At 42.1% G+C, this 12,540-nt stretch overlaps 1 protein-coding gene across 1 annotated transcript in view; it reads right to left on the bottom strand.

Moving 5' to 3' along the window:
* The window catches only part of LOC143975254 (cyclic nucleotide-binding domain-containing protein 2-like), a 142,525-nt gene that overhangs the window by 99,033 nt on the left and 30,952 nt on the right, over nucleotides 1–12,540 (bottom strand). Inside the window, exon 8 of the mRNA XM_077477463.1 lies at nucleotides 920–984. Coding sequence (XP_077333589.1) covers nucleotides 920–984 — 65 coding nt within the window. The remainder of the gene's footprint in view (nucleotides 1–919; nucleotides 985–12,540) is intronic.

The following is a 12,540-nucleotide window of genomic DNA, read 5'->3' as shown; positions in this document are numbered from 1 at the left end:
TAATTGTACCGCTTTCAGCACCTAAAACCAGAATGAATCATACCGCCAGGGAGGTTAAAAACGATCCTGAACTCTTGAACCTGTACCCAAGTGGAACGAAGATGAGGGAGATGCTCCTCTAACGCAGGAATTCTTTGAGGAACAAATTAGTCAGGCAACATGAATAGTTGGAAAACATAATTGGGTGCTGGCAATTAACTGACAACTGAGCAACCTGAGCACTGAGAAGGGAGGGCTGAGCCCAGCCCTGACATCTGGTGTGCATCACTTCAAAGGATGATCAGGCACCCAGGGTAGCCAGAGCTGGCGATCTCCACCCCCTCTCCAGGAGCCAGCAGGAGTGCAGGATAACACTTGACTCCTGTCAAGCCGCAGACCCCATCTGCCCCAAAATCTAAAGTCTAGATATCAGACCAGACAGAAAACCAGGGTCCAGTAGGAGGCTGGGGCACAGTACTGGGCCGTGACATGGTACGAGGCCATGGCCCAGTGGATGAGAATCACTGCACTAGTGGATCTACTACAAAATGCTCTCTCTGCTTCATTATTTAAAAGGGCTATGCTGATTTATAGCTGACATTTCTCATGAATAGTGTGTGCATTACAGTAGCTATAACACATACAATTAATGGAAGACTTTTCAATGTGACACAGCCTGTCTAGTGTACTCATTCCATAGACATATTAATTTTAGTTATGGAAAGTCAGTCTTAAACACTCTTGTGCCCTCTTGTGGTCAAGTATCAACATGCATTTTGCTCAATACCTAGCCATCATGCACATTCTAATATGAATGAATATGACATAGCGGAATAATACTGAAATATTTAGAATTTACTGATATTTAGATCATATTACATGGAAAATTACACCCTCAAGCAACGTTCACAAAAATACTTTTCTTGTGGTTTTAAATTACCTTAAGAAATTACATAAGCTCAGGTATTCCTCTTGTACCTTTGCAGCGAGGATCTTATTAAATGCCTGAAGGCCAGAAAAAAAAAAATCAGAGCTCCAAAATACATTACATCACATCATTAATTATGAATAATCAAGTAAACAAAAAAATACTTTGGAACAGCAGAAACCTTTCCAATAACACAAAAATGACTGTAAGTGCTTTTAAAGTTGATCAGTTTGTGACATAATCAAGCAAAAGGGGCACACACTGTGCGTCTACAATACTGCAGTAGTAGCCAAAAATACTCAGACAGACAAATATGGATGCATGCAGGTGTACTTGAAAAGGTGAAATTAATCATTTATTTCTTGATAATGCCAAACTGCACTCTTTATTCTTTTAAGCATTGACCCCTTAACTTAACCTGAATGCAGTTTCAGAGATCTGACCCACCTCACCCCAACAAAATCCTTTTTATTAGTCCCTTATGTCCACAACAGCCAGGCAGGCACATGTGGCAGTATTTAAAATTAATTCTGGCCACTTTTTTTCAAATAGTCTATTAGCATATTAATTAAAATGGAAGATTTTTAAAAAACAGCTAGTATTATAGCCTGAAATCTGACTTGCTATTGCTATCCCACTGTACAGCAGATCCCTTTTCAGTGATAGACAGAGGTAGGTGACTGAGGAAGATACAACTGTAAATAGTTGTTTCACCATTCTGGCTATGCAGTGTGTGTGAATCACTGGATTGTCTAATTCGAATAATTAAACATATTTTGGTCATTAATACTGTTTAAACATTTATTTCTCTACACCTTGTACTTTTATTTTATCTGTTGAAGAAAACCAATGGAGACTTGGAGAGGAAAGTATAATTTAAATGATACTTACCTTGGAAGTATCTGCCTCTGTTAAAGTTGAACTCCAGCAAAAACAAAAATATCCCCTTGCTGTGGGGCTGCCCCCACTCTGCAAGAGTAACATTCTTAATTAGGTCTAGTAAGATCAGAGCATATTGATACCCTGAGGGGGAGCTGCAGAACGTCAGGAAGTCCATTGTTTCAATCTCAAATTGCCCTGAGGTGGAAATGGTCAAAGGTGTAGTCTTCTCAGGTGGGACCTAATGTACAGAACAAGATGCACATTACTGGCAAGCCTGATGAACCCATACTGCCAGTTGTGGGCAAAATAAATACCTCCTGACAAGGGCCATGTTTTGGTCGACTCCAATATGCCCATTCACGGCATGCATCATCCTCCTGGGTATGGATCTCAGTGGGTTCTGCCTAGGGAGCTGCTGCTCTTCCCTTGAGGGTTAATGAGGAGGCTGTGACAGATAGGACAGGGGCTACTTCCACATCCTCTTAGCTTGCCGCTACTTTCACCCTGGATATTCAACTGTGTAGCAGGAAGGAGCATCTTCATGTCAGTTAAGTTTTCCGGGTTATTAGTGGATCTTATGGTGTGTACACACGATCGGAAATTCCACCAGCAAAACTCTGATGAGAGCCTTTTGTCGGAAAATGCAAATGTATATGCTCCATCGGTATTTCGGAATTCCAGACAGAAAAAGATTGAGAGCGTGTTCTCTATTTTTCGGGCGGGAAAAGTTCCTATCCGAAAATGCGATCGTCTGTACAAATTCTGACGTGCAAAATTCCTACGCTTGCTCGGAAACAATTCAACGCAGTGTTGTATGTCACCGCATCCTTGACAGTCGAAAGTTCAGAGAAATTTTGTGTGACCGTGTGTATGCAAGGCAAGCTTGAGCGGAATTCCTCTCGTGTGTATGGGCCATTAGGGTTTAACCAGGTCAAGAAAAACTTGGCTTGACCCAGTCCCAAAGTGACTCCTCCACCCTAGGTAATGGGTAGTTGTCCACTGAGTACAGGCATTTAGCTTGCGGTAATTCACACAGTCACAGACTCCCTTCATTTTTTCAAACCAGGACAATGGGAGCAGCCCACGGGCTATGGTTTTCTAAAATGACCCCATTCTGTAGAATGTTGCAGATCAAGTCCTTGACCTCTTGGCACAGGATTGGGGGAATATGATGGTACCGCTTTTAAATGGGTGGAGTGCCCCCCGTATGAATCAGGTGGTCAATGGCCTCTGTGCAGCCGTAGTCCTCAGGGCTAGTGGCAAAGGCCAGTAGGTGTATCTCTAGCAGTTGATGAAATTGCTGAGGTAGGGAATAGTCCTGGAAAGGAATGGCCAGCTGTTCCAGCAGTGGTTTATATTGCAGCTCATTCAAGGAGGTCATTGCTGCCTACAATGCGCGTAGACTGCTATCCACCCTGGTCTGGGCCTCCGAAATGCAGTGGTGGGACACCACACAGAGGTCTGCTATGGTGTTGTGGTTAAGGAAGGGTATTGGAGAAGTTCCCTGATTGATAGTCTGAACTAACACCTTCCCCTTGTGGACCTTGGACTCCCATGGTATTGCTAGGTCTTTACCAAGCTCCACCATGACCGTGGCACCTTGCAATTTCTTGTGAGCCCCGATGGGCAGACCTGACACTACCTCTTGGAGGGTGCCAGGAGTAAAATTTGTTTGGGGGGGTGTATGGACAACCCCTACTTGCTCAGGCTGCTTTTCCACTGCCTTTTGGCAGGACTCATAGACCAGGATCACGTTGAGCCAGATAGCTCTCAAACCATAGCCCACCTGAATACTTGAACTTGGACAGCAAGTGATGTAATTTCCAAGTCTTTCAAAATGAATGGCAGGTACTGCTGAGCTCACTTGGCTATGAGTTAACCCCCATTCACTCTAGTACCTGGTCGTCTATCTGAATATTCACTCAAGTAACACCTTCAAGTAACACAAGTTCTTAGCCACCTTGAGGGATAGCCAAGAAGGGTCCAGCTGGTCCCGCATGCCAAACCGCTGAGCATAGGGCTCGTACTTCATGATAGTGACCTACAATCCCTTGCTGATTAGGGAAGGGACCTCCTGCCCATTGACAAGGGCATTCACCACTGGACTTGGTGTGACCATAGCCGTAGATCTGATGGGACTTTGTGCTGACGGTCACAGGGGCCGTCCCTCTGCCCCGGAAGCCACTATTTTAACAGAAGCCTTTGGGAGCTTATGATTTCAGGCTGACCACAGTTCCAGGCTACATGTCCAAAGTGTCCACACCGCCAGCACTTCCAGTCTTCATCAGGGTCCCTTTGCAATGGATTCTTGCCCCTAGAGGAATCTGCCGAATCCTGTTTAAATGTGGACATCTCTTCAAGTACGCCACGTCCTGAGCGAGTTCCCTTATGGCCATCTATATGCCCAACAAGGGGCAAGGCCTCCTCTTTCAGGTGTAGCAGTTCCTGCTTCTTCATCACCACCATGGTTGCTTCCACCCCTACCTGCTCCTACACAACCGTATCAACTACAGTATTGATAAATGAGATGGTGGGTTGCTCTTTAATTGATTCCTGTAGGGCTCGCCTGACTTGCCTGTCCTTCATGCCCACTACAGACTGATCATTCATTCGTTTGTTTGAAAAGGTTATATCAGATCAGCCGTGTACATCCTTCTTTTCTAGGTCCTTCCACAGACTTTGGAGTACTACCACAAAGTGGTTGAGGCTTTTGTTCTTCTGTTGCCCGTGAATAAAGAATCTCTACATTAACTCGGGAACTGTCATGTTTTCTCTGAAGAGGCCCTCCAGGCGCGCTACGATTTGTTCCAGGCAGGACCGGTCCTCTTCCGGTAGCACCATCACTGTTCCGCAGGTGTCATCCACCAAGGAGTTGATGGCCAGCTTCGCGTTCAGCCAAGCAGGAACCTGATACAGACACGCAGCACTCTCCAGCCTCCCCACCCACCCAGCAAGGGAGATATTGGACTACTTAAACTGCAGCACAGCGCCAAGGCTACTTCTAACGGTGCAATGATGGTCCCCGCTACTCTGCCTGCAGCCACTGCAAAAAGGGTCATATCCTACTGACTGCCAACAAGTGTGGGAAGGTGCAGTGTGATGCGGTGCAAGAAAACACACAGACTATAAGTGTAATTTCAAAAGTATATTGTAGCAAAATTCCAGCAAAAACAATCAGCCCGGCTGGGAGCCCTCACAAGTTGTAACAGCAACGTGGTAATAGCAAAAGCATCTGTCACGAGGGGTGGAATGCAACCTGGTCTGTCTGCACCCAAATGGGGATGCTTCCAGGAAGGATGGCCTGTTCCTACACTTTCCCTATTCCTCCAGAACCTTTCCTTGAAGCACTGACCCTGACAGATGGACCCTGACAGATGGGTGGCCTGTACCCACTCTAGCCACTCACAAAATGTGTACCAAACCCCGGAACTAGGCTTGTGAAATTCATTTCGTAACAAATCGAAAATCGGACGAATTTCGGATCTTTCTGACATTCGGATGCATCTGAATGTCCGTATAAAAAAATAACGAATTTCAACAAATAGGAAAGAAATTATAGCGGATGTAAAAAAATGAATTTGACATGATTTGGTAATTCGTTAAAGATTTAATGAAACAAAAGGTCAACTCAAAGTAAACTTACAGTCCAATCAGCTGATTCATTTTGTGCTGGAGGTTGGATTACTGACAAAGTGCATTCCTGAAAACTGAGTGAGAAGGGTGTTGTATTGTATTTGAGCAGAGGATAGGAGATATTGTCATTGTGTGTTAAAAGATTAAATAAACAAACGACTTTCCAAACTATGAAGCATTATCATGAATAGTTTGGAAAGTCGTTTGTTTATTTAATCTTTTAACACACAATGACAATATCTCCTATCCTCTGCTCAAATACAATACAACACCCTTCTCACTCAGTTTTCAGGAATGCACTTTGTCAGTAATCCATACATACATAAATATCGAATTTCAACAAATATGAACAAAATTATAGCGCATATAACAAATGAATTCGACATGATTCGATATTCAGTACAACGACTATCGACACTCTACGAATAATAACGATTTATCCAAAAACGAATATAAAAGAACGAAATTATTTATTTTACGAATGACAACGAACTGAAACTAAACAAAATTTTCCATTGTGCACAAGTCTACCAGGAACCAGGGTCTTAAATAGACTCTGTCTGACCCAAGATGGCCACCAGAGCCACAGGGGGTTCCAACATTCAATGGGATAGCTGCCTCCCTATGACCAAGGAATCCATAGAGGAACTAGGTTCCTCTCAACTTCTTCCTCCACCAACACTGCCGCTGCGGACAAGTGCCACCTGCAGTGGAGAAAGTAGACTACACCTGCCTACAGGCTGACATGTTCACTTTAAATAAGCTTGTTGTTTTAAATATAACAAGTTATATTTAGTAAGGTAGCACCCAAATTGCTGCATTTAAAAAGACACTATTAAAAAATGCATAAGTAAATGTTATTGTCGGGAAATTGGCAGCAGCTACCAGTACATTCAATATGGGATTCACCACAACATTCATTACATTCCACTTTAACTGCAGGAACTGATTAACAATGCACGATTCATTGTTTTAAGCATTAACACATACAGTAGATACCTTAAATACTAATTTTACAGTGAATTGCGCAGTAGTACTTGCATCAAATAAAAGCAGAAACTACAGAATGCAGTAGAAAGATATACACCCTAAGCCATACCTCCCAACTTTTTGAGATGGGAACGAGGGACACCTATTAGCAAATGTATATAGGCATAGGACACATTTCCTGCCATGCCCCCTTAAAGGAGAATTGTACAAAAATAAAAAATTACTTTATACTATTTTTTTCACCACTACTATTCCTTTATATTGGCTTTTGACATTTCCAAATGCAGCAATTTGGAAATTGGAAAGATTTGGCACTGGTAAACACCTTTTAAAAGATAAAAAGTGCATTTTATTTACAACTACATAGATCAGACCAAAATGAGGGACAAATGAGGAGGAAAGAGGGACAGAGGGACTTTGTTCCAAATCAGGGACAGTCCCTCAAAATATCTAACAGTATGCATTAAAACAGGGGTTTAGTCTGTACACATTTGCAAATACACGCATAAGCATGTAAGGTGCTCCCACTGTGGAGTCTCTCATTAGTTAGAGATAGGGCCACAGATACCAGGATGCCTTGATGAGGCTCTGTGGCTTACGCATGTATTTGCAAATGTGTGCAGACTAAACCCCTGTTTTAACACATACTGTTAGATAGGTTGATTCGGTTGTCAGAGAGCTGGCCGGTGAGTAAAGCTTGTTTTTTTTTCCCTTTGATCTATCCTTGGGTTTGTTTTTATCATTTACACAGGAATCAGTGCATTTTTATAGCACTGATCGCTGTATAAATGACAATGGTCCCAAAAAAGTGTCAAAAGTGTCCGATGTGTCCGCCATAATGTCACAGTCATGATAAAAATTGCAGATCCCTGTCATTACTAATAAAAATGATTCTCTATTGTAGACGCTATAACTTTTCTGCAAACCAATCAATATACTCTTATTGGGATTTTTTTTACCAAAAATATGTAGAAGAATACATATCAGCCTAAAGGGAAAAAAATGTTTTATATATTTTTGGGGGATATTATTATAGCAAAAATGAAAAATGAAATATAGCTTTTTTTTCAAAATCGGCACTCTTTTTTTGTTTATAGCACAAAAAATAAAAACCGCAATTTTGCTTGGGTGCAACGTCGCTCGACCGCGCAATTGTCAGTTAAAGTGCCGCAGTGCCAAATCGCAAAAAGTGCTATGACAAGGAAGGGGGTAAATCCTTCCGGGGCTGAAGTGGTTAAACCAATGCCCTAGAACAAGTTTGCAGTTGGTGAAGCCAGAGCTGTATTATTCCTCCAGGTCAGCCTTGGAGCTACTGGTGAACTAGTGGTTCCTAAAGGAAAGGTCAGCAATGATAGCCACTGTTTTAATTTAAGCGCAGATTTTTTGAAGATTCGCCAAAACACCCCCAAACATTTTACTTTCTCAACCACTAGCCGATCAACTCATGCAGATATACTGCGGCAGGTCGGCTCTCCTGAGCGAATCGCCATACCTGTATGATGGCTCGTGCAGGCGCAGTTGTGGGTGGGCACACTCCCACTGCCCGCAGGTCAGGCGGACTCAAAGTCTGCCGATGACCCACGATCACCTAATACAGAAGCAGAACAGGGATCTGCCTTTGTAAACAAAGGAGGTCCCAGCCGCGACCACGATGGCAAATTTAAAGGTACGTACCTGTATGCCCATTTGCCTGTCTGTGACATTCTGCCGACGTACATTGTCGTGCGCTGGTTGGGAACCAGTTAACCACTTGATCGCCCTTTAGTGTCAACCCCTTCCCTGCCAGTGTCATTTTTACATTGATCCGTACATTTTTGTAGCAAAAACAATAAAAAAAATATAAAAGTCCCTAAATCTATCCAATGGTTTGTAGACACAATCATTTTTGCACAAACCAATTAATATACGCCTATTGCTATTTTTTTACCAAAAATATGTAGCAGAATATATAGCGGCCTAAACTGGTGAATTTTTTTTTTTATTTGTAGCTCTTTGTTTGTTTATAGCACACAAAATAAAAACCACATAGGTGATCAAATACCACCAAAAGAAAGCTCTATTTGTAGGAAAAAAATACATCAATTTTGTTTGGGTACAACTTCGCACGATTGCGCAATTATCAGTTAAAGTGGAGCAGTGCCGTATCGCAAAAAAATGGCCTGGTCTTGAAGGGGTCAAATCCTTCAGGGGCTGAAGTGGTTAAAACAGAATACATTAGGAATTAGAAGATAGCATTAAACTCTTGTTCAGTAGATTATACAACTGTTATGGGGCCCAGAAGCTCAAGAGTCTCAGAACTGCCTGGCTACACTGTGATTCATGCAGGTAGCAATAGAAATTGGCAAATACATTTGAATAAAATAAATGTATTCATCATTTGGAATCATCTCTGTGTCCACTATGAAAGCCATTAGTTTTTAGTATCAGTAGTGGAGCTTCCTTTGAGGTGGAGATTGGAGGGGTGGGGTGGCCTTTTAAAGTGATCCTGTCAACATACTTTTTCATAGCAACACTGCAATAAATAACTATTAATGCATACCTCTCTGGGTTTAGCCGATTTCATCCTGTTGAAAAGCAACCCTAAGCATCTTCTGCATCTTACAGTTTTCTGAGTCAGATACCAGGTCCCCCACCATGTGTAATGGTTAATCCCACTGGCCCCTACATCACTACAGGACACACTAATGACATGTGGGACAAGAGGTAGAACCACACATCCAGAGATTGACTGGCAGCATGCAGAGAGAAGTGTGTTCAAGACAGAAGATTGTTTAGTATCCTGTATTTCAAGAGAACAATGATCATGATGGGCATGATGGGACGGTGACATCCTAAGGGGATGGGGTCACGGGATGACATCACCCGGTGACCATGCCCCATGCCAATATAAGTCACTGTGCACTCAACATCACATCGGGAGAGAGCGTTGTGTCAACATCAGAAGAAGAGCAGAGGGAAGAAGACGACGGAGAAGACCGAGCCACCACTAGCAAAAGAGTGGGCAAAAGAGCAGAAGACAGGGGGGGAGCATGGCAGAAGATACCGGAGAGCGGGAGAAGAGGGCGGAGAAGAAGGAAGAGACCCCCGAAGTCCCCCCGAGGTCACAAGAGACCCCCGGAGCTGCCTAATAAATTACTTTAAAAACCTGTGTAGTGTGTTTTATTTTTGAAACTTTTTTCCAGGTGAATGGGTAGGGGTACGATGTAGCGCAGCACCCCCCTGCCCTGAAGCACCTACCCCCATGTTGAGGGCATGCAGCCGGCTGGGCTGCGTGCTCGGATAAGGGTTTGGTATGGATTTTGGGGGTACCCCATGCCGTTTTTTCGGCAAAGGGGGTTCCCCTTAAAATCCATACCAGACTGAAGGGCCTGGTATTGTCTGAGGGGGGAACGACGGGGGTTCCCCTTCATCCTCAGCACACAAGTCGCACTGCAAGTCGGATCATGATGATCCAACTTCTGGTGCGACTTCTATTCAAATCAATGGGTTCCCATAGAGAGCCATTGATTTTGAATAGAGGCAGAGAAACGCAGCTAAAAGCTAGCACCGCTAAACGTGCATTAACAGCAATGCAAAATGCAAAACGCTGATAAAATTGCGTTTTTAAAGCAGCGTTTTCCTGCAAGCAATCCGACGTTCAGAATAGCCTTTTATGAGCTCCAGTGTGCATGGAGCCTTATGGTCCTTACATTTATTTTTACTTTGGTAGATGCAGCCAATGGGAGGCTCTGCCTTACACAGTTTTGCAGGTCTGTTGGCTTCAACAAGACTGAGTTACTGAACATGAACAAGCATGCAGATCAGGGAAAATACTAGCATTTTTAGAAGGGCTGGTCAGAGATGGTAGTGTTCATAATTCTCTAATGGCAGATGTCCTTTGAAGTGTGTTCTGAATACATAATAAAATTATTTAACATGGGTGCTAAAAGCGGGTACAATTATTTGGTAAATACGAAGCTAATGTCTTTCTTATGTCATCTGTAAAATGTATTTAGCATAATGATCAGATCTTAATTAAGGAAGGTGAACAGAAGGGATAAGAAAAATGCATGGGTAACTTCTTAAAGCAATCTTCGCCAGGTTAACAAAAATATGAGTGAAAGGTCACAGCAAGAGAAGACGTATTATACTAACTGTTCCAGTGGTTCATGTCTCCTACTCCAAAAATGACTACTACCTACTACCAAAAATCCAGCACTGCTGCTTTTGTCAATGACTTCTGGGAGTGTTTGAGTTATGTGTACCCTGCTGGTTCCATCTGCCAACCACACTACTGTTTCCTGTAGTGATGTAGGGTTTGAAGGACTAAACCACAGCAAGCACCAGGGGACACAGCCATCTAACATTCCCAAAAGTGTTAAATAGGGATGCACCAATACCAGTTTTTAAGACCGAGTACGAGTACCAATACTTTTTTCAAGTACTCGCCGATACCAATTACAGATACCTATTTTTTGTGACATTTGACAGTTTTTTTAAACAATGAAAAATATTTACATTTCCTTTATAATTATGAAGAACAGTTCTTCTGCATCTTTAAAATAATGCTGAAGTAGCAAGTTTTCAAAGCCACACTGGTGTGAACCAAAGCTAAGCCCTTGTTCACACCAGTGCAGCTTTTAAATTGCGATACTTTAGCACAATTTCAAAGCCACTGAAGAATTGTAAGCCCTGGTTCACACCAGTGCAGCTTTGAAATCACACTACTTCAGCGTGATTTCAAAGCTGCAGATCTGCGATTTGGACCTCCAATTTCATTGCAGCTTGTGACTTTATTTAACAGAAGTCAATGTAAGTCGCAATAGAATCAAAAAAAAAGGTATCAGTTTTGGTATCAGAGCATTTGCACAAGTATAAGTACTCGTGCAAATGCTTAATATTGGTACTGGTGCAATGCTAGTGTTGAATGTTGAAGACAAAAATGGAGGCTGCAGCGCTGGAACAGCACATGAATTCTGATTGCCTGCTCTTGATTGCTAAACTTTACATAATATTATTACTCTTCGCATATTAAATAATCTCAAATGTGTCAATTCCAGTTGCCAGGAAAAATGGACCCCTGAGAAGCCATTGGAGACAACCTTGAGTCTATAGAAACCATTCAAATTCTTGGTAATATAAGGGTCAATATTCACTTTATATTTCCTGACCCTAAAACAAACCATGAATAATTACTTTGGTTTCTTCTCTGCGAAATATGTTTGGTTCCTGGCATAATTATAGGCATGAGACTCCATCGTATTGATGAATCATGTTACTTGATATACCTAATCAGTTTTACCTTTTAGAATATATTGCCCAATGGTATATTATCAGTGTCAACAAATCATTTGTAGGTGAGATCTTACTGTTCTAACTCTCCCATTTTCATTTTAGAAGTAAATCTAAATAAAACGTCAGACTAATTGCATAGTTGAAATATATATATTTCACCTGTTTTAGCAGCTAAAATATTTTAAGCTTTAAGTACTTTTAAGCTAGTCTTATGATTCACAAAGTCCCACCACACTGCACAGCCAAAATGACACCGCTATTTCATCTTTGATCTATTTGTATCATCAGCTTGATAACTGCATTGTGAATGATCATAATTACAACGTTGAGGTCCACCTTGTTCTCTCTTAAGCTGTATAAAAACTCTTCCTTCCAGCTTCTTGTCCCAATATGCATATACTATGCAAATTTACACTTAAATTACTAATGAACAGATATAAATTCACTCCGTGGGTGGCCCTATTCCCATACTCCCACCATACACCTTTGGATTGAAAAAATCAAAGGAGTCGGATGGAAAATTGTCTGCCAAACAGATGCAGATGCACCCACTGTTCAGGTGATATGATAGCTGCTATGGCTGGCTGTCAGAATACAATAGTTGCAGCGGCAGATTCTTCCATCTGGGCTATATAGCATTTATGGTGGCATCAGTCATATTTTTTCTTTCAGCCCATTCAGACCACTGTATAGTATTGATGAAAGAATCTGTTCAATTTTTTACATTTGTGTACAGCCAGCATAAAACATGTAGCAGTGGAATACAATACAATACAACCAGGTTGACTTACAGAACGAAATCTCCCATTCTTAGGCTGGCCATAAACTATACGAAAAATCGGCTGAAATTTGGT

This window comes from Lithobates pipiens, unplaced genomic scaffold (assembly GCF_037356315.1).
Source record: "Lithobates pipiens isolate NorthernLeopardFrog02 unplaced genomic scaffold, aLitPip1_a1.2 Scaffold_13, whole genome shotgun sequence".
NCBI classification, from domain to species: Eukaryota; Metazoa; Chordata; class Amphibia; order Anura; family Ranidae; genus Lithobates; species Lithobates pipiens.
The sequence above is the reverse complement of the archived record's forward strand: the minus strand, read 5'-3'. Positions and strand labels throughout refer to the sequence as shown.